The sequence below is a fragment of the Podarcis vaucheri genome (genome assembly GCF_965113315.1).
Source record: "Podarcis vaucheri genome assembly, chromosome: 2".
NCBI classification, from domain to species: Eukaryota; Metazoa; Chordata; class Lepidosauria; order Squamata; family Lacertidae; genus Podarcis; species Podarcis vaucheri.
In genome coordinates, this window is record NC_138760.1 from 110,457,273 (window position 1) to 110,480,431 (window position 23,159).

Below are 23,159 nucleotides of genomic sequence, written 5' to 3' on the forward strand. Positions count from 1 at the left end.
GAAAATGAGCAAACATTTATTTAGCTCAGCTCACAAGGACCCATTAACTGCATACCAAATATGGAATTAAAATGTCCACATGAAACTTGCCAACCTTTCTGCAAATCCACATAAGGCAGTTCACAGTTTAAGATGGCAGCTTGTCATTTGATAAAAGCAATACATTAAGGAAAAGGGGTAGAAAAGGAAGAGGAAATTAAATTCAGGCCCAATGTCCACTGCACAGGAGTATGCTGGGAGGAGAAAAGCCAAATGGCAAGTTATCTCAGCCACAATAATGGAGGGAGCATCACCATCTCAGATGCAGCTAGATGGGATGGATGATGGAGACAATTTGGGGTGGGCGGGGTAAATATACATTAAGCATAAAAATCAAACAAATGAGAAACCTGCACCACGTTTATTATCTCTGCCTTAACGCCATACTGTTATTCCTTTAACATTTTTTAACGTTTTATGTACACCACTTAGAAATTCTCAATATTAAGCAATATATAAAACCCAGAAATACATAAACTCCTGAAAAGACCAGCTCAAACTTGCTTTCCTAGTTACTGATAATTACATTAAGAAAATGCACTCAAATATCATGGAACTGCAGCCCTGGAAATAAAACATAAAGGGAAATTATTCTGAAAACAGCCAGTCTCTGAAACAAAAACAACTGCTTGGATAAAGAAAAGAGTGTCTTAATATGTTTGGAAAGGAAGAATTCGTTTGCAGCTGGATATATAGCTATGTTATCTTTCCAGAAACAGTAAACTGTACACTGGGGCAAGAGAAGACAGAATCTGTAATGGCTGTGCAATAACTACAGAAAACAGTAATTCAGTTTCCCATTTTTGTCAGCTCAGGCTTGCAATGCCGCTCATGTTTAATTTCTCTAGTGTATGGCAGTGGTGGGGAGAGCCTGTCATTCAAGAATGCCCCCAGGGCCTAATAAGCAGCTGTGAGACAAAGTAAGGTAATTGAGAAAGCTGCTCCAACATGATGGCAGCATTTCGAGAAAGGAAAGAGGCATGGGAGAGAGAATCTCTGGGAAGCGGAAAGCAATGCAGATAATCAAGGAGAAACCTAGTTTATGTCCAAGAAACAAACATGTCGAGGGCATGGGCAGTGAAGCTGTTTTCATTTCTCTTCAACATTTTGGACACTCGTTTTTAAAATGGATTCACAAGTAACATCATGCATCTGATAAGGTATCTGGAATAAAATGCTACCTTTCGTTTTGCCCTCCTCTAATCCATAAACTCACATAGTATAACATATTTGGTATCAAATACTTAGATCGTCATTTCCAACTAACAGAAGGGAAAGTGGCAGCAAATGACCAAGCCCACAATGGAGGATGCACCTGCTTAGTGGTGTACAGAGTTTGATCAAAGCCATCCCTATCAGATGGACTTAATACTGGTTGCCATGAACCTTGGTAGATACAGCATACATACACATAATCCATGACACTTCAAAGGGTTCTATGACGTCAGAGCAACCAAGGCAAATTATTGCAGGCAACTATGAAGTGATCCCAGATTAGCAAGCTGCAGATTAGTGCTAGAAGGGAAGTTCCTCATTTTGTAAGTGTATCCCCAAAAAAGCAGCAATGCTCTCAGTCAGCTTTGGGAACCGCACTTCAGGAGCTCTTTGCACTCCCCTCTTGGGGAGAAGAGAATCTATGAAGGCATTTTCCAACTCCATATGTAGGTATACCAAAGCCGATGTGCAAGAGAGGCAGTTGTTCACTGGAACCAAATAACTGCTATATTTAATACTAGCAGGGATCTAAATAATTGCATTTCTAGTTTGACATGCCAAGGGAACTCTGGCTTTCGTTTCTTGAACAGCAGTCCCTGGTGCTGCGTGGCAAATAACTTTGGGAAATGAGGCTTTCAAAAGCGGTTTGCAATATGACATGGGTAAGTGTGAGCAGAAAAAACAAAAATAAAAACATTTTCCACTAGGCATGGAACCAAGACTACCAAATACTCCCTTAAGCAATATCAGCCATCTTGTTTTTTACATGCTGCCTTAGGTAATTTTCGTTGGAAAGGCAAATGAGCTCAGTGAGATGAAATTAAATGAATTAGCCAGCAGTCAGTACTGTCAGTTCCCAGTCCACACTGGTGTTTAGAAAACAGTCCACCAAGAACGTAAAAGCTCTTACAAGGAAGTGACTATCTGGTACAGTGAGCCTTTCGTACAGAAAGCGAGTTATCATAAATGAATTCTGTGATGCGACAGCTTAACTGCTAAATGGCAAAGGCTACAATAGATCTAATATACACAATTTTGAAAATAATAGCAAGCCCTGCCAAAACCAGGAATAGCATATAACCATTGGAGGGGGACAACATCTGATAAACATAATTCCTATAATAGTACAACAAACCAAATGTGAATATTTTCCCACCCCGCCCCAAATAAACTTACCAATCCCCAAAGGGATCCTTCTGTTGTGGCAACAATTGTCGCTGCTCTAGGAGTGTTGTACATCAACGCCAGTTCCCCAAAACTGCCATGATTATCGTAGCGGCCAACACAGCGAGTTTGGCCATCTCGTGTTACAAAAATATCATACAATCCCCTAGAATGATGGGAAAACAAACACCATGGGCATTAGACCAAATATAACACTGCTAAAAAAACTCAACTTTGGCAAGAACACAAGGAATAAAATAAGATGATTTCCGAATCTCTCCTCTGTGGTTTGGAGAGAATATACCCTGCCAACATGTATCCTGATCTGCCCTCAAAATAACTTGGCTATTTCCTTTTCACTGTGTTAGGTCTTTATTTGGAATTCCTTTTCTCTTGCAAGTGCTATATATATATTTATAATTTGCAAAATATTGTATATTTTTTATTTACTGCTCTCAGAATAATATTTTGAAGTAGGTCATTATTATTTCTGTTTTACAGATGAGGAAATTTAAGCAAATAAAAAAATTACTTGCTCAGAAGGCACACACTAAGTGAACAGTTGAGATGGGATAGTGATATATGCCTTAGAAGGAATATGTTAACATATCGCAGTGTCTATCAGTGATGTAGAGACTTTATTTTTTCATGAAAAAACCTCTAAGTATGATTCATAAACTGTTTCATAAACTCTAAGTATGAATGCCAACTGCAAATGGCAGTTTCAAAGCTTTTAGTTTTTTGAAATAAAATAGATATGCAAAATTAGATCACAATCTATGCTACTAGAGAAATTTCTGATGCAAACTGAAAACTACCCTAAGCAAATTACCCTGTACTCAAATGACTGCAGTCGTCCATGAGACTTAATTTTGACCCCTAATGGTTAATTTTTCCAGTTACTTAATCATTCAAAATACTACTAATTATGATAAGGTGTTCTCTTTATCTCAAGTGCCAGTCTAGTCAACCTCTATATGTCGCATTTGAAAAAACCTGCACTGGGAGCCAATTATTTATATCCCACTATCACTCCAACTGCCAGGTTTACACACACACACACACACACACACACACACACACACACAGTTACAATGTCTTGAGATATACTGAAGAACATTTTGTAATCTGACAACCTTAAATCTGACCTGTTCCCCAAGGTACCATGCTATCCTAATAAAATACACTAGCACAGAAAGGATTATTATCTATCGCTACAAAAAGAGCAATGTTACTACTGAGCCCCAGAGGATTTTGTGTCTTCAAAGGGTTTGGGGCTTGAATGAGCATGAAGTTGTCAGAGTTTATTTATTAACTAAAACTTTATTTTAGAACAGCAGTGTTCTAAACTTGAGTTGAAGCCATGTTGCAACTTCCAAGACACCTACAACAGTTTTATAGCTGGTCTAGTTCAGTGCGGCTGCTACTGGATAATACAGAGCTTAGCGTGCAACTCTCACAACTCCAAGTTAGGATTGTTGATTTCTATGTATAGAATAGAGGGAAGAAAGCATGCTATCCAACTAAGTTCAACTTGGAGTAGACACACTGAAATTAATATCTGTGCATGACTAATGTTGGATACAACCTTGATACTACAATATTGCCTTATGCTAATTGCTGAAGCTTTAATGCTAAAGACACTGATATTTTGGGAGAGCTCTACTTTAAAAGGCACTCACCCTATTGTATAAGTGACAAGCTAAACAATACCAACTAGTAACATTTTGCACACAATTTTTATTCCATGAGAGTATGACAATGCAACGTTTTCCCTTCATAACAAAGTTAAATTTTCACACATTTTCAGCAAAATGCAAGAAAAGGAAACACGTGAAAGTTGTCATCACTGGAGAACAATACATAAATTGGCTCGACCAATCACTGATTACATTTGTACATCATGCTCAACCATAATTTAGCAAGACATGCAAACCTAGAGGTTACCAGAGCAGAGACAATAGTAGTTAGGCTATCCCTGTCCAGATAGGAGTGCAGCTAGGCCACCATCTGAAGTTGATGGAAGGCGCTCCAAGCCACTGGGGCCACCTGAGCCTCAAGCAACAGCTTATTTAATTAAAACTAACCATAGTTAATTAAGGTTAGCCACAGTTTCAGTTCCAGATGACTGGCAAGCTCTGAATAATCAAACATCGAAGCAAAAGCTTCTGAGCTCCTCCTTCTGGTCATGCAAGGGGAAGAAACCCAAGGCTCACTGTGACTTCTTTCCACTTGTGCATGTTGCACTGAACTATGGCATAGTGTGGCATGCATAGACACTGTGTACTTATGATACAAAAAGCGAATCTCTATGTGGAACAAATTCTAAAACCCAGTGGCATGTGAACTAGCCAAGCAGTATTTGAGATTGATGGGACATACTAAAGTACAAGTTAATATCATTCCAGTTTATTCAATCCAGTTACAGTCATACCTCGGGTTAAAGTTGCTTCAGGTTGAGCATTTTTGGGTTGCGCTCCATGGCGACCCAGAAGTAATGGAATGCGTTACTTCTGGGTTTCGCCGCTCACGCATGCGCAGACGCTCAAAATGACATCACGCATGTGCACAGAAGCGGCGACCCGCGCAGACGCGGGTTGCGGCAAACAGGGCTCCGAAATGGATCCCGTTTGCATCCAGAGGTACCAGTGTACTAGAACTCATTTTTTCAAAACTACCATAATTTTCTGTGTATGACTATGTTTTTTTGCTTTAAAAAAATTAGTCAAAAATTGGAGATCGTTTTATACACTGATGAAGAAAGGACAGGGGTTCAGGCTCTGGCATGGGCGGCCTGGGCTTGCGTTCAGGCTCTGCCCCGATTTCCTAATCTGGGCTTCAAAAAAATAGGGGTCATCTTATACATGGGGGAATCTTATACACAGAAAAATACGGTACATTTTTATCTGCAAAACTCTAAAGAGGTACATCTTCAAAGTTGTTTCAAATATCTTATTCAATCTTTCAAATATCTTATTAAATAGTTGTTCTATCTATGTGAGATTCTTATGTGCTCTTTTTAGATTTCAGATCCTCCCTTTTAACATTTTAAACTTTAAACTTTTAGCTTTTAAACATTTTATTGTATCTTTGATTTGTGCTGTAATACACTTGGAGATTCATTTGAAGAGTTATATATATATTCCTATAGAAATGAATAGATAATGCATATACAAGTCCCTGTTAAAAATCTTGTGCCATCTTAAGACTGTAGCTGAGCTGAGCTCTTAAGAGACTTTATTCCCACAGCCATTTATCCACTGGTTCATCAGTCTTATTATCATCCTCGTTCCACAGGAAACCATAAATGTTCATATTTCACTATTATCTGTAGAAGAATTAAGTAGGTGTTCATCAGTAAAACTGTCAGGATAATAATATTTAAGAGGGAACATTACATGACAGTTTTAGACACTTCAAAAATGATATAAACATATTTCATGACTAACGCACAAGCTTCACAAAAAGACCATTCTTCTTACTTGGAGATAATGTCAACATAGTTAAAGAGATAATGTATAAAATCAACTTAAGAGTTACTATAACTCTGACAAGACAACTGCCCCAAAGCTTCAATGAAGAATCAGGCTATGCACAATTAAAGTTGCTGGTGTTTTACAGTAGAAGCATTATAAATCCTATGAGTATTGTTGATGGTTAGCTAATGTAATGCGCATTTTGTACACCTACACTCAAAGGGATCTTTTGACTGCATCTGCCATTGACAATTAATGAATGAGCCATAAAATGAAGGGGAAAGTATCATCTAGGTATCATGTGTGCTTTCAACCATATCATGTTTGTAGAACCCTCTTCGCCAGTATGCACCCTGCTTAGAAAATTCCATTTCCTAGCAAGGCACTCCTAGGTACTAAATTACATTTCAGAATACCATTTTCTACTCAGATAAAAAACCAAGTCCTAAACCCATGATAAAGCAATGCTTTAGCATCTTACCGTTCAATTACATAAAAGTTGTCTCCATCATCTCCTTGGTCGATTACATGATCCTGAGGTTGAACTTTCATTTCAAACATGGCATCAAGAACCTGTGATAGTTGCTCCTGAAAGGACAATAACGCTTGGGTGAATACATTGGCTTATTTTTATGCCCCAAATCGTCCTGTTTGTGCCTACAGTCCCCAGTTCCATGTGAGGAGAAAGGTCAAGTAGCCATTGTAAATAATGGCTTCTTGGAAAAAATTCAAGCTTACCGTATTTTTCGCCCTATAAGACACACTTTTTCCCCTCCAAAAATGAAGGGGAAATGTGGGTGCGTCTTATGGGGCGAATGCAGGCTTTCGCTGAAGCCTGGAGAGCGAGGGGGGTCGGTACCCCTCTCGCTCTCCAGGCTTCAGGAAGATATCTGCTAGCTGTGGGAGACCCAGCTCTCCCAGGGCTAGCGGAGAGCTTGCCTGCACCCAGAAGCTTGGGGCGCGCTGAGCTCGGCACACCCCAAGCTTCTGGTGTAGCGCAGCGATCTGCTAGCCCTGGGAGAGCCCCGCGGCTCTCCCAAGGCTAGCGGACTGCTTGCGCGCACCCAGAAGCTTGGGGCGCGCTGAGCTCCGCACGCCCCAAGCTTCTGGTGTAGCGCAGCGATCCGCTAGCCCTGGGAGAGCCGCGGGACTCTCCCAGGGCTAGCGGACTGCTTGCCAGCACCCAGAAGCTTGGGGCGCGCTGAGCTCCACACGCCCCAAGCTTCAGGATTAGTGCAACTGTCCGCTAGCCCTGGGAGAGGCGCCCGGCTCTCCCATGCTAGCGGAGACCTTGCCGGCACCCAGAAGCTTGGGGCGTGCTGAGCTCCGCACGCCCCAAGCTTCGGGATTAGCGCAGCGCACCTGGGGGGGGGGAAATAAAAAAATTTTCCCTTTATTTCCCCCCAAAAAAACTAGGTGCGTCTTATGGGCTGGTGCGTCTTATGGGGCGAAAAATACGGTATTTGCACTTTCCAACATGGCAACTATCTCCATGAAGGGAAAATCTATCTCATGAAGCAATCCAACTATTTAACTCTGAAAGCAGACATTTATCTTAAACATTTGCTGTGGGGATCAAGCAAGCAATCAACTCAAGGCACTTGTACTAATGCAGTTCTTATATATAAGTACATGTGGTGATCATTTTGCATGTGACCACCAACACACAGGTCCCTTTGGACCCAGAAGAGGGCAGCACAGGGGCAGATGGGGCAGAACAGGCTTATGCATGCTCAGCTGACTTGTGTGAGGGACTAGAAACAGAGCCTGTTGCTGCCTGTATTTTCACTCAATTTGCAACACACGTGGGGATAAGAAGTGAAGTAATCAAAGCACCTGCACACTAAATACTTAATTATTAAATAAATGGGAGTAAGTCTTAACAGACAAAGCCAGAAAATGCTTTGTTACAAAAACCGGCTTCAAACATTATACAGTGGTACCTCAGGTTACATACGCTTCAGGTTACAGACTCCACTAACCCAGAAATAGTGCTTCAGGTTAAGAACTTTGCTTCAGGATGAGAACAGAAATTGTGCTCTGGTGGTGCGGCAGCAGGAGGCCCCATTAGCTAAAGTGGTGCTTCAGGTTAAGTATCGACCTCCGTAACAAATTAAGTACTTAACCTGAGGTACCACTGTAGTGTAAATAGCACACAGAAAAGAATGAGTGTCTAGATGGTGGGCTTCATTAACACAGAGTACTTTTTATCACAGCTTGTATCTGTATTGATTCTGAAATTGTTTTAACTGGGTTGTATTCCAACTAAATCATTGTACATGCAGGACTATTTTTGTGAGTGCAATGAAACTCCCCCCCCCAAAAAAAAAGAACTGCTTTGGGAGCTCCTGAAGCCAATTTGCAGGTGGCTTGGGGGTTGCACAGGGAGCAGAGAGGGAGGAGAAATTCTAGTGCACTCATGGTAGACATTTAGTTGGCTAGAACCCATTGTTTTTATATATTGTTTTAATTGTTGATGTTTTTACAGTTGAATCACTTTAAGATAGGAAGCAATTCATAAATTGAAATAAATAATTTCTACACATTTTAATCAGCTCTGAGTAGCAAGATAGAAGTGGGATTGAGGACATTACTGAAAGGATTTTTGATTCAGAGAACGGGATTCCCTTAACTGAAAAAAGGCCCCAGAGCAATATAACTTTCATTTAGTAGCTGTTATCTGGAAGTACAATATTGTGCATTACAAAATGAAATGGCACTTGCCAAACAATTACAAAAATAGTTAAGTAAAAAAAAAAATCTCTATGAAAAATCAGGTTAAAATCAATGCAATTACCATATTATTTCTATCAAACATGAAACAGTTGTAAGAAACTATATTTTCAACCCATAATTTTATTTAATTCATGTAAGAAACATAATCATCCATTCGCAACTTGCAAAAGTGTTTAACTGTACAGAATTAAAATACTGTGATGACACTGAGACCAATTTTATATTACATTTTATGTTCTCGAAGTTGTCATCTTAATCATCAAATAGGACACAAATATTTCTTATCATTAACATGCAGAAGCAAATCTGTTTATGTCCTAATGCAACCTTCAACTTTGAATGATGCTTGCTAGGCAGTGAGCCTGCAAATACATCCTTTATTATCTTAGTGTTGACCAGCCTACTTAATAACACATATTTTCCTTTCTTCTATAGCAAGTGCTGTTTAGTGACTAAGAACCACTTTTCAGCCTGAAGGCCGCACAAGCATTTCACTGTTACACATACACCCAAGTCTATACTATCAGTTACTAAACTTTTGTTTGATACTGACACATATGAACTCAGTTCTCAGTTGTAGCTTGTTTGCAGTATTACTGCTTTTTGAATGATTAAAGCTGAAAGTGCTACAGTAAACATTTTGAAAGCACAAGGGGTTATCTCAAAGCTGCCGAAGAACCGCAAAACAAACTCTGGACCACCTTCAGTGCAAAGAGGGGGTGGGATTTGAAAGGTTTCAAACTACAGCAGTTTGGGGAGCTGACATTCAGACAAAAGGTTGTTCCTCCCTGTTCAAATCCTATCAAAGGACGTTCTAGGGCTTTCATCATACCAGGATTCCCGGTGCATGCAGCGTTTCTGAATTATCATTAAAAGGATGCAGATAGTAGCTAAGCAACCTATTAACAAAGCAAAGAAAACCTAGAGAAATAAAGGTTTCAAAAGGTTTTACAGCGCCTCTATAATCATACTTTCTAATAGCTGGCAAACAGATGGGGCAAATCAAGCTGAGTCACAGGATGGAATGAATATCTCAAGGGCTTCCATAGGTTTGCAAAAGAGAATAAACCCCTCTACTTCTGATTCACCACTCCATTCATCACCATCACCACCATCATCCTCTGGCAGATGATCAGAGTCAAGGTCTTCAGGGGAAGCAAAGTGTCTGGGCAGGCACTGTGTTCCCCTATCCTGAAGTGCAGGGGCAGCAGAAACCCTGGGTTGGGAGTGAGGAGCCCTGTGTGAAGGTCACGCTCTAGGCCAGGGGGAGGCAACCTAAGGCCCAGGGGCCGGATGTAGCCCAATCGCCTTCTCAATCCGGCCCGCGGATGGTCTGGGAATCCACGTGTTTTTACATGAGTAGAATGTATGCTTTTATTTAAAATGCATCTCTGGGTTATTTGTGGGGCATAGGAATTCATTCATTCCCCCCCCCCAAAAAAAACCACCTTGACTCAGAGAGGTTTCCAGGGAATAAGGAAATTCCTCTAAGTTCAGCTGAGGACGAGCTTCCCTGTTAAGTGAACTGCATGCTCTCCTTCAACAGGAATAAATTGTGTTGCCCTCCTCTCTTTGCCTTGTGAGTGCTCCTAAACCAAAGCAGAGGTACAGTCACGCCCCTAATAATTGCAGAAGGACCTGATCTGCGCCCCCCCCCCCAAGAGGGAGAAGGAGAGGCTGGCAAACCAGGAAGACCTGCCATAACTGAGCTGAAAGTGGTAAATACTGCTACTGGGTGGCAGCTAGAGCTAAAACTCGAGTAGAAGCAGAGTTAGCTGTAATCATGTCTGGTTCCTTTACAGGCTGCAATTTTGCTGCCGCAATTTGCTCCTCGCAGGAACGTGCGGATTTCTTCTGTGTCTTGATCACCGTTAGCAAAAATTGCAAAGAAACTGGCTAGCCCCCCACTGAGCTAAGGTCTAGTGGTTTGAAAAGCCTTAACTGTACTGAGCAAAAGGCTGGAAGCAGGAAGGAGGTTAACTAAAAGCAGCAAAATGCAATAAAGAGTCTGAAGAGATTGTAGATAAGGAAACTAACAACTGAATTGGCCTTAAAAAATGAGTGGGAAAACAACAGAGCGCTGGATGGAGCGCTGAGAAGAACCAACAATGAGGCTAAACAGAGAAATTCAACAAGAGGTAGAAGAAACAAGGAAAGAGCCAGCCTGAAAGAAGTTTCAGGAAGAAAGAACCGCTTTCTACGACGCAAAATAAAAAACCAAAGGAGGAAGTTGCGGGGAGGAGCTAAGACAGCAACTTCCTGTTTGAATTCTTTATTTTTATAAGCTTGCACTGTTACTTATTGACCACCAGGCAGTTCCTAACCTAAATCTCAATCTAGCCACAGCTTTTGTGGGATTCTCCAGAGTACACATCCATACTCTCAGCTAACTAGTGGAACTGCTCAATTATGTAGGGTTGACATACGTCTGGAATTTCCCGGACATACCTGGAATACTGCAGTCGAAAGCAGTGTCTGGGCGGAAATCAGCTAAATGTCTGGACATATGGTAATCGCTGTCAGCAGTGTCGTTTTTTCCCAATATTCCTCAAAACATCCAATTTCTTAGCGGTTTTGCAAAAAAAGCTCAATAATATGGCACTCCTAAATTATGGAACAGCTTGGGTAGGTGCTACCAGGTTTGTTCCAACCACCAGTACACTTGGTTTGGTTTCTGACTTCCATGATTAAGACTTGCAAAAACACATCAGCCTGAACATTTTCAACAGGTGAAGGAGTGTGCCCCAGGCAGTACTATTTCTTGTTCCTTCTCCCAGCAAAACTACCACTCAGGCATTCTGCTGCTCAGGAAGGGAGAGGAAATCTGACAGCACCATAAATGCAGCCTCTGGTGAGAGCTAACTTGTCTCCCTTCGCTCAGCCTCACTTCTGCAAACACCTGACTATGAATTCCCCTTGCCGGAATTTAATGAATAAAGAGCAGTCACATGTAATTTATGAATTACCTTGAAATTATGGCTACACTTATAAGAAGTTCAGGACAATTAAGGCGACTGAATTAAAAGACAGCTTGTTCCAGTTAGCTTAAAAAGCGGTTTCACAAAGTTGAAGCTAGAATGACAATCATTCTTCTTGGGTGCATCATAGAACAGAGTGGCAAGAAATGGTGAAGAACACTATAGACCAAGACTGAATTGCTGTATAAACAGTAATGCCAGGGCAATATATTATCCAAACATAAATGGCAATTAAGAGCGGATTGAACTCTGTGTTTGCACAAAATGACGGAGAGATAAACAAATGCCGCCTGGATTCTTCATTTTAGAATGGTGAAACAGAAAAAAAAAAAAAGCTGTCATGGCATGCTAACCTTGAAACAGGAAACTATGTTTTCACCTTTTATCACTGCATCATTCCAAAGAATACCTACAGAAGGGTTTGCTACCTTATTGAATTCTAACCTTTCACTGCTCACTGACACTTGCTGATCCTGGACTGCCTCTATAAGTAGCACAGGCCAGACTTTCATAACCTGCCCAAGTATCAGGTTTTATACTGATTGCACTCATAGCTTCCTTGCACTCTCTTCAAGGACTGTCAGGATGTTACGAAAAATCTGAAGTGCCCAAAGTGGGTCCCCATGTAACAGAGCAAAGCAAACGTTGGGTTTTATATATATTTTAGTGTTATGGCATTGATGGAAAATCACTAGTGTTATAGAACAGCCTTTTTTTGTAGCCTGTGGTGCATCACTGAGAGCACAGGGGGAGAATCTCTTCATCTCTCTATCATTCTCAGGCTGAAGAAAGAGGGATATGTCAAAATCCCTCTCCCAGGCAGAGAAAACAGGAAGAGAATACTAGGGAAGAACAGATCATAAATTTTTAAAAAACTTTCAAAGCAGCTCTTTCCTTTTCTTATTTACAGTATGTCACTTAAGACACCAGTACAAATGACAACTTAAATACTACCATAAATATCACTTTCCTGATGCCTTATAAGGTTATTTGTTAGTAGATGCACTGGATGAGCATCAACGCTTTGAGAGAGCTTCAGCTTTGTTCACTGTTTATCCTAGGCATAAATATCCTTCTTTGGTTGCCTGATGTGTGCAGAGTAGCAAATATTTTCTCCAAAAAGCCAACCGAAAAAATGCTTTGTGACAGAATAATGCATCAGTAATTGACTAGCAAAAATTAGCTGGTTTGCATAGTAATTTGGTCATTTGATTGGAGTGCTTTAACCTAAGGATTGATTTGCTTTTTTATTCTTTTCAATTAGTGTCCCATTATCCTATCCATTAAAAACTCTGGGAGTTCCTTAGTTAATTTATATTCAATATTTGTAAATTCCCTTAGATGACAGTGTTCAGAAAGTAGAACGATATAATATTTCTCCCTCTGCCATAAACTAGAACTTCCAGTGGAATCAAATAGCAGTAGGCTCAAGACATAAAACAAAGGACTTCGTAAGACAGTGCATAATTTAAGAAATTCACTTTCACAAAATGTCCCCAAAGACTGAACCAGCTGCTATTAGCCATGGAAGCACTATGCTGTGAGGCACCATGGCACCTACAAGCCCACAGTGGGCAAGAGTAAGATGGACTAAATAGACCTTTGGTCTGCCGTGGCATAAAATTATAGAGTTGTAGAGTTGGAAGGGACCACAAGGGTCATGTTCTCATATACTTGGTCTAAGGCTGAAGTTCTATGTACAATTTACTAGTACAGTGGTGCCTCGCAAGACGAAATTAATTCGTTCCGCAATTCTCTTCGTCTTGCGGTTTTTTCGTCTTGCGATGCACGGTTTCCCATAGGAATGCATTGAAAATCAATTAATGCGTTCCTAGGGAAACCACCTTCAGACCAGGTCCGGGGACAGTCTGTCCCCGGACCTCTTCTGAAGGCTGGGGGGGGGGGACAAGGGCTTTTCTTCCCACCCCCAGCATTTTAAAAAACCCTGGGACAGCGGAGGACTTCTCTGCTGTGCGGGGCTATCTTAAAATGCTGGCGGGCGGCATTTTAAAATCGCTCCGGACAGCGGAGGACTTCTCCGCTGTCCGGGGCGATTTAAAAGCCCCTGGGAAGGCAGGCAGGGGGGACAAAGACTTTCGCCCCCCGCCCGCCTTCAGAAGGTGTTCCCGACCCCGCCCCACTTCGGAACAGCTTTCCGAAGTGGGGCGGCGGGGCCAGGTGTTCCCGACCCCCCTCCCCACTTCGGAAGAGCTTTCCGAAGTGAGGCGGTGGGGCCAGGTGTTCCCGACCCCCCTCCCCACTTCGGAAGAGCTTTCCGAAGTGGGGCGGCGGGGCCAGGTGTTCCCGACCCCCCTCCCCACTTCGGAAGAGCTTTCCGAAGTGGGGCGGCGGGGCCAGGTGTTCCCGACCCCCCTCCCCACTTCGGAAGAGCTTTCCGAAGTGGGGCGGCGGGGCCAGGTGTCCCCGCCCCCCCGCCCCACTTCGGAACAGCTTTCCGAAGTGGGGCGGCGGGGCCAGGTGTTCCCGACCCCCCTCCCCACTTCGGAAGAGCTTTCCGAAGTGGGGCGGTGGGGCCAGGTGTCCCCGCCCCCCCTCCCCACTTCGGAAGAGCTTTCCGAAGTGGGGCGGCGGGGCCAGGTGTCCCCGCCCCCCCTCCCCACTTCGGAAGAGCTTTCCGAAGTGGGGCGGCGGGGCCAGGTGTCCCCGCCCCCCTCCCCACTTCGGAAGAGCTTTCCGAAGTGGGGCGGCGGGGCCAGGTGTCCCCGACCCCCCTCCCCACTTCGGAAGAGCTTTCCGAAGTGGGGCGGCGGGGCCAGGTGTTCCCGCCCCCCCTCCCCACTTCGGAAGAGCTTTCCGAAGTGGGGCGGTGGGGCCAGGTGTCCCCGCCCCCCCTCCCCACTTCGGAAGAGCTTTCCGAAGTGGGGCGGCGGGGCCAGGTGTTCCCGCCCCCCCCCCACTTCGGAACAGCGTTTTAAAATGCTGGGGGTGGGGAGCGAAGCGCTGCCGACCCCCAGCATTTTAAAATCTTCCCAGGACACGGGGAGATTTTAAAATGCTGGGGGTCTTCAGCGCTTCGCTCCCAACCCCCAGCATTTTAAAATCTTCCCAGGACACGGGGAGATTTTAAAATGCTGGGGGTCGGCAGCGAACGCTTCGCTCCCGCCCGCCAGCATTTTAAGATCGCCCGGGGCAGGCGGGGGGAGGCAGGCGGGGGGGGGCAAAGACTTTTGCCCCCCGCCGGCCTTCAGAAGAGGTCCTCTTCTGAAGGCCGGCTGTGGGCGAATGTCTTTGCTCCTGACCGCCAGCATTTCCCTATGGGCTTTCGTCTTGCGATGCAAGCCCATAGGGAAATTCGTCTTGCGAAGCGCCTCCAAAACAGGAAACCCTTTCGTCTTGCGGGTTTTCCGTCTTGCGAGGCATTCGTCTTGCGGGGTACCACTGTACTTAAGTCTACTGGACTCAAGGGGCTTACTTCTGAGTAAACAGGCGCAGGGACTGGGCTGTGGCATTCTATTTTTTTCTTTCTTTCTAACTAATCTATAAGCAGGTGTGGGGGATCTTTCATTTTCCAGATGTTGCTGAACTGTAATGCCCATTATCCCTGACCATTGACCATGCCTGCAAGGACTGATGGGAGTTGTAGTTCAGCAAATATCTAGAGGGCCTAAGTTTCCCACTTCTGCTCTATGTGGAAAAGCACGGACAGTCATATGCTAACTGATTACTTAAAAAAAATACTGCATTTGATGGGTAAGAGAAGAGCAGTTAACATTAGCTGATTTCAGGCTGATTCTCTGCATTGTGAGGTTAAAGCCAGAGGATCGTTTTCGAATGTTTTCTTACAGATTCATGGAGAATACCTCTTAAGACTGCAGCACCAGAGTGGTTACTTCCTGCTAGCAGACCAGCTATTTAAAAATGTCAAAAAGAATAACAGCGTTTTGGTCTTTAACAGCTTTTGAGCAGTTTGCTAAACCTTAGAGTTGAATTTTTAGGGCAGCTGGCAGTACAGTGGTACCTCGGGTTACAAACACTTTGGGTTACAGACTCCGCTAACCCGGAAGTAGTACCTCAGGTTAAGAACCTTGCCCCAGGATGAGAACAGAAATCACGCGGCAGCAGCACAGCGCCCCATTAGCTAAAGTGGTATCTCAAGTTAAGAATAGTTTCAGGTTAAGAACGGACCTCCGGAACAAATTAAGCTCATAACCAGAGGTACCACTGTAGCTTGAACTTACAGCAAAAAAGACCATTGGCAATGCTGCTGATAGATGTGCTGAAATGGCTCCACTGTGCCACGTTTTGTGGAATAAGTAATAAACCAATTTTATAGTACACCTACTTATACCAGATGAAAGTACAAGTTTCTAGCAGCAACAATAGAATGAACGATGCCTGAAAAGTGATTTTTCCTCTTCCCAATCTCACTTGCCAAGGAAGGACTGATACTGACCTTCAGTGAGAGTTCAAGCTGGGCCCAGGGGTAGCAACTCATACCAAAGTAAGTGAGCAGAGGCATTTAGAGTTACTGTAGAAAGGTCCAGCTTTCCAGAACACCAGCTATGCTGGTGTCAAATACTGACAATAGACAAGGCAACAGAATGCACAAGGCCTTAATACAGCAAGGGGGGGAAAGGCAGTGAGGTGGCTGAGGCAGGTACTTCCCCAAGTGGTACCAACGTGAAGCGCTAGGCTATCGCTATTGCCAAGGTCATTCACCTAACGACAAAGGCGCAAGAATTCTTGTGAATATGCTGCTCGTGGATGAAGAACAAGGTGAAGCTCTGAGTCAACAATGATTATGTTGCAAAGAACTAACAAGATAAGACATCAGATAAAAGTAGTAAACACAACAAAAGCAATGCTACCTGATCTAGATTTTTGAAGAGGAGGATATCTTTGCATGCTTCTTGCAATCTGCATCTCTGCTCATCTGTTTTGGGATTTACTACCTGCAAAACATAACAAAGGGAAAGAATTATAGGGGAATAACCCAGCTTAAACTTAGAATATACCATCTTACTTTAAATCATAGAATCATAGAATCATAGAATCATAGAGTTGGAAGAGACCACAAGGGCCATCGAGTCCAACCCCCTGCCAAGCAGGAAACACCATCAGAGCACTCCTGACATATGGTTGTCAAGCCTCTGCTTAAAGACCTCCAAAGTAGGAGACTCCACCACACTCCTTGGCAGCAAATTCCACTGTCGAACAGCTCTTACTGTCAGGAAGTTCTTCCTAATGTTTAGGTGGAATCTTCTTTCTTGTACAGTGAAAATTCAAACATGTGTACAGAAATAGGTACCAAATTTGATCGATAGATGGGTGTGTGGAAATTCCACTTGTGGAACAGGTCTTCCCAAAACAAACATGTGGACCACCACCCCCGCCAAAAAACCCCAAACTCATCCAAGTGTCAAAGGACCTTCTGGAATGAGTAAAATGGGAGAAATTGGCAGGGTTCCCTTGCACAAGTGGAACTGTATTTCTGTTCACACAAAACATCTCTGTTTGGTATTCAATGATTAAATGGATACCATTAAGTGCACCTCAGTAAATTTCGTGCTCTTTCTTTGTTGGAGAGTACTCTGAAAATACCGGTGGTAAGGAGCAAGTTTTCCCATTGCTATCTAGTTTGTTATTCATTTTTAAAAACTTTAAATAACTTGAGAAAACGAATGAAAGAGCATGCTTGTTTACAAGTGTAACTATATTTGCTCTAGAGATGTTTTCCCTATTTGAAAGTATGGACTTATCCCATGAAAGATATGAACATGTGAGAGTATGAACAGTTTGTTAAGTAATATTGAGCATTCTCTAAAAACAACTGCATCTGAAATCCCAAACAAGCCTATCCATACTTTTAAAAATTGTATAAAACAAATGTTTCTGCTTTTTACAGCATGTGGAATAATGCTGGGAGTTTTTAGGGGGGATGATAGGTATCTCCTACTATTAGTCAAATTCTTGAAAAAGTAATGCATCCCATTTCTACAAAGAGGCATTAAGAGACGTGAGGAAATCTGGGTATCAATTTTACTAATTTTTACATGCCACCACAAGTAGTATGATCAAAGTCTCACAGATAAAAGGCCTTCAAGTATAATTGTGAAAACTCTTTGCTGTTCAGTCAGTAACAGCTGCAATGCCCTACAGAACAAAGTGTTGCTGCATCACTTATGACTTCACTTTGTAAACACACAGATCCATGTTATAAGGAAGGCAGATAGCACACGCAGAACTGCTTATTGCAGAACTAACAGTATCTGTCCCATTAATCTGTGCAAAAATCAGATACGATTTGTTCTTTCTCCCTTACCCTTGGTTCTGTGTCTTCCTCTTCTTCATCTGGGTTGAATGCTTCTGCACAGACTTGAAAGAGAAGAAAATATATTTTAAAAATTGTAAAAATTATAAGCATGCATAGAGAACAATGAATTCTGTGTGCGTGCGCACATGCGTGTGCACGCGCACGCGCGCTTGCAATGCTGCATTGCAACCTATTTATTGTGTATGAGGAAGATGTACTGATATCTTCAATTACGTTATTGTTCCCAGTTTTGGCTAACTGTTCAATAGAAAACACGCTATTGCAATTGTCTATGTCAGGCATGTCCAAAGTCCGTTTTGGGGGCCTAATCTGGCCCACTGGTCGATTTAATCCAGCCCCCGTGGCAGTATATGTCCTGGGGTAAGATCCTAAAAAAAGCTCAGCAACTTCAATCCTTGATCAGTTCACTTCATCAAATCAAGCCCTCTTTGAAAAAAGTTTGGGCACCCCTGGTCTAGGTAAAGCAATGGCTTCTTCCTCAATTGCATAACCCCCAACGGCTGGCTTGGTTTAGGCCATTAAATCAGTCACTCAGCAGAAAGCTGGGAGGGGGAAACTGAAAGCTTTTTCTGTTGAGGAGCTGAATAATATTTCTGTGACCTTATCACCTTCCATAGGGTAAATTCAAATTATATATATGCATGGGAATTAACAGGAGGATGAGGAATTAGTTCTTGTATATCTGTCACTGTTATATTTGTATGGTGACTGCAGGGCTATGCCCTTCAAGCTATAAATTATAAAAGTGTCATTTACTGTAGTTGTCTTGTTGCATTGGGACCAAAGCTGTTTGCAAAGAAGCAACTTTGCAATATCCAGCACCTTGGCACATTAGAGGAACATTTGGACTGGCTGACTCTACAGTTTGCAAACCAGAAATGTCTAATATTCTCTCAGTCTATTGTGTTGTGCACATGTTAAAAACGAATTACTTATGCATTAAACTCCTTTTTTGTAAAAAAAAATTATTTATTGATTTTACAATTCAACTTCAACAATTATTTTCCATCCCTTCAAAAAAAAAAGGGGGGGGGGAATGAGAAACACAAAATATCCAACACGAAGTATAAGAACTAAAATAAAAAAAAACAAAACATATTTTCGAGGGTTCTCTTTAACGTCCTGACTTCCCTCCATTTCCTTTACTGGTTCATTGAAGATATATATTTTCTGCATAATTAAACTTAAACCTCTTTTTTCTTATCCTTATTATTTTATTCTAATTACATTCCATCAGTTTTTATTGGATGGGTACACTCTGCATCAATATAACCACCAATACTAACAAAATGATATTATGGATCTGTATTTGCTATCCAGAAAGAATAAGGGTTCCGTATACTGTAAAACTAAATATTTAAACTGAAGCTTGTGAGATTTTATCAACCCAATCTGTATTAAAAGAAGCAAATAAATTTTATAACTAAAGTTAAGTCATATGCAGAAAGATTACTTGAACAGGATACATTAAGTTAATGATACCTCATTTTCTGGTGCAGCATAAAGCTCCTAGGGAAGTGAATAACCAACTCTAAACAAAAATTAGTAATCCATGTATCCCCTAAAGCAGGCATGTCCAAAATCCATTTCGGGGGCCTAATGCCTAAAGCTGGACAGCTTAATCTGGCCTCTGTGGCAGTTTATTGTTTATTTCCTGGGCTAAAATCCTAAAAGAACTCAACAACCTCAAGCCTAAAAAAAAGCTCAACAACTTTGGTCGGCCCCCACGGCCCTTCACTTCATCAAATCTGGCCCTCTTTGAAAAAAGTTGGGACACCACTGCCCTAAAGCCTTCCAAAGACATAGAACAGTCATTTTCAACTTTGAAGGGTCTTTTTATTCTACTATACCATTATACTGAAACAGAAAAGCAACTCAAATTTGTATTCAGAGCAATTAAATGTTGTTCCCAACTATTCTGAATATAAATTTGAGAGTTTAGCATTTTAAAAATTGGTGTGGCTTTCTGCAAACATTGGGCTGTAGTCAACTAAATCCTGTATCATTCTCTACAAACAAAGCCAAGTGCTGTAACTCTCCAACGGTTTGCACTCTTCCATTGTCTCACGAAACAGACAGGTGCCAGCATTAACTTCAATGGGTCTACTCTGAGTAGGACTAGCATTAAATGCCACCTAGGGTTTCATCCAATGCCAGTCCTACTCAGAGTAGATATAGTCAACTTAATGAACCTGACTTTGTGCTCAATGCACCCAACCAGCCCTGTCTGTAGAAGACCTGTGCAAGAACTTCCACTCGCGCAACAGGGCTTTCCCCCCACTCTACTCCCACTGTGAGCCCCCCAAAACTGCAGGGGGGGTCATTTCACCTAGGAATCAAGAATGTTTGCACAGACTGGAAGAAGCTGTTACAGTTTCAAACAAAACAGTTGTCTTTTTCTATTTAGTTTTATCTCTTCTTGCTTATTCTAAAATTTTTATGTAAACAGGTTTGTGGGGTCCACCTGAAAAGCGATATACTGTATTTTCCGCACCATAGGACACACTTTTTCCCTCCTAAAAAGCAAGGGAAAATGTGTGTGCGTCCTATGGAGCGAATGCAGGGGGGAGGCAGGCGGGAAAAGCCCCCAAGAGCCGCACACAAGCTCCATGCGCTCTTGCGGGCTTTTCCACAGGAGGGAGAAGGGACTGACTGGCCGCATCAGTCCCTTCCCCCACCTCCCAGAAAAGCCAGGAGAAGCCACGATCTCTTTAAAGGGGTTGTGTGGCTTCTGCGGGCTTTGGGGAGAGGTGAGGGAATCCCCACACCTACCAGGAAAGCCAGGAAAGCCCTGCGCATTGTCTCCCGGCAAGGAGAGGCTGCACGGGGCTAAAGGGGAAGCCAAAACAGCAAGCGGGATCCATCCCGCTCGCTGCCTTGGCTTGCTCCATAGCTGCGTGCAACCCCTCCGGCAAGGAGAGGCTGCACGGGGCTATGGATTCTTTAGCCCTGCGCAGCGTTTCCTGGCAAGGAGAGAAGAAGAAGAAGAAAAAGAGTTTGGATTTGATATCCCGCCTTTCACTCCCCTTCAGGAGTCTCAAAGCGGCTAACAATCTCCTTTCCCTTCCTCCCCCACAACAAACAATTTGTGAGGTGAGTGGGGCTGAGAGACTTCAAAGAAGTGTGACTGGCCCAAGGTCACCCAGCAGCTGCATGTGGAGGAGCGGAGACACGAACCCATTTCCCCAGATTACGTGACTACCACTCTTAACCACTACACTACACTGGCTCTCTGCACGGGGCTAAAGGGGAAACCAAAACAGCAAGCCGGATCCATCCCTCTTGCTGCCTTGGCTTGCTCCATAGCTGCGCGCAACCCCTCCAGCAAGGAGAGTCTGCACGGGGCTATGGATTATTTAGCCCCACACAGCCTCTCCCGGGAGGGAGAGGCTGCACGGGGCTAAAGGGGAAGCCAAAGCAGCGAGCGGGATCCATCCCGCTCGCTGCCTTGGCTTCTTCCATAGCTGTGCGCAACCCCTCTGGCAAGGAGAGGTTGTGCGCAGCCTGTACGCTGCTCTTTGGGGCTGGGGGGGGCAGGGAAAGATTTTTTTTCTTGATTCCCCCCCCCTAAAAACTGGGTGCGCCCTATGGTCCGGTGCGCCCTATGGTGCGAAAAATACGGTATACCATATTTCACTGCATGAAGGTCGCCACTGCGTAATAGTCACCCCCCCTTTCTTTGGTCCCTAAAATCGGTCCCCAAAGCATTCATCGCATAATAGTCACAAGGTGCAACTCTCATCGTGTGCATTCTCAGTACCCAAAACAAGTACACCTACCCTGAAATACTACTGTAGTAGAATCTCAAATTACAACTAGGAGAAAGGCATCTTTTCTTACCTTACAGTTACAAACAGCTGAGAGAATTGAGATCCTATGTTACCTGTCACATGGCATGGTTGGAATGGTGTTGAGTCCTCCCTTCCTTGCCATCCTGCAATTCATTTTACTGTAAGAGATTCACCTGCTACTTCTTTCTAGCTGGAATCTATGTGTTTGGAGCCAAGCCAATCCCATTAGTTCCTTGTTCAGATCTGAACTTTAATTAAGGCTGCATTAAAAGATGAATCTATACCTTCTACTTTGCTCTGATTGCAAGACTAAAGAGAACAAGTCTGAAGGGGGGAGGATTCGCCTATGTGAGAATCAGTTGTAAGGTTATTTTGAATGAGCTGATATGCGGTGAGTGAAGTTTAACTGCCCCTCCCCCACCCTGCCACTCATCCTGAAACCATTCACAAAATTTTTAAAAGTCCTGGAGGCAGTGAAAGGCTCCATGCAGCCCTAAGCAAGAACAATAAAAGATTTATAAAAAGAAATTATGGCCAGTATTGATAGCAAATATTCTTTAAAGAGAATATATTACAGTATGCTCAAGTCATTCAGTGAAATTGATCAGGAGAAGGTTCTTGCCCAAACAATTTATTCATTCCACACATTATGCGGAATGCACTGCTGCAAGGTGCAGTCGTAATCACTAGCTTAGACAGCTTTTTAAAAAGATATGTCCTCTGTGGATTTGTCTGAATAGATATTTAAACATGACAGCTAAAGGTGCTGTTCAATATTTGAAGGCGGTATACCTCCAATTACCAGTTGCTGAAGACAAATTGGCACAGGATGCTTATCACTATAGCATGCTGCGTGTTTCCCAGGAGCACACAGCTAGCTACTCCAAGAGACAGCGGATGGCCTAGATGGCTCATTGGCTGGATCCAGAAAGGCTGGTATTGTTGGACTGACCTGGAAAGTGCCCTCAACTTTATTTATAATTTGTTCCCTTCTGACCTTTCTATAGCAACACTCAGGTCAGTATACAATTAAAAGAAGCACAACAAAAAATACACTCAATTATCCTTCAAGGACAAGATGTTTCTGGTCTCCCCCCCCCCCCTTCTCTTTTGTAAGTATGGTTGCTTTCAAACCAGAAATTTCTTGCCTTTTTTTGGAGTCTGCTTACATAGTGAAAGTAAAGATGCCTAAGAACAGCAAAAGATTAGGAGTCAGAATTGTTTAAACCTTACTTTGTTCCTCTTCTGTTTATGTTTTGCTGGAGTCTACACCATTAAGAATTTTACAGAGACACTCATTTGTACTCTATTCACTAGCCTGACAGTACAAAACTCTTGGAACATTGCCCAGCTTATTGAAGTGAATAAACCTGAGCAGCGAGAGAAAAGCAAACCTTTTATAAAATCTGAAAGGAACCCCAGAAGCCTGCAAGTCACTGGAGATCAAAGGTTTATGCAGTTTCCT

General features: G+C 42.9%; 1 protein-coding gene across 1 annotated transcript in view; it reads right to left on the reverse strand.

The window, feature by feature from the left end:
- Window positions 1-23,159, reverse strand: part of PRKAR2A (protein kinase cAMP-dependent type II regulatory subunit alpha) — an 83,854-nt gene that overhangs the window by 12,234 nt on the left and 48,461 nt on the right. The window contains exons 3-6 of the mRNA XM_082210373.1: window positions 17,892-17,944; window positions 16,438-16,521; window positions 6,376-6,482; window positions 2,431-2,584 (exon numbers count right to left, since the gene is read on the reverse strand). Of these exons, the coding sequence (XP_082066499.1) occupies window positions 2,431-2,584; window positions 6,376-6,482; window positions 16,438-16,521; window positions 17,892-17,944 (398 nt within the window). The remainder of the gene's footprint in view (window positions 1-2,430; window positions 2,585-6,375; window positions 6,483-16,437; window positions 16,522-17,891; window positions 17,945-23,159) is intronic.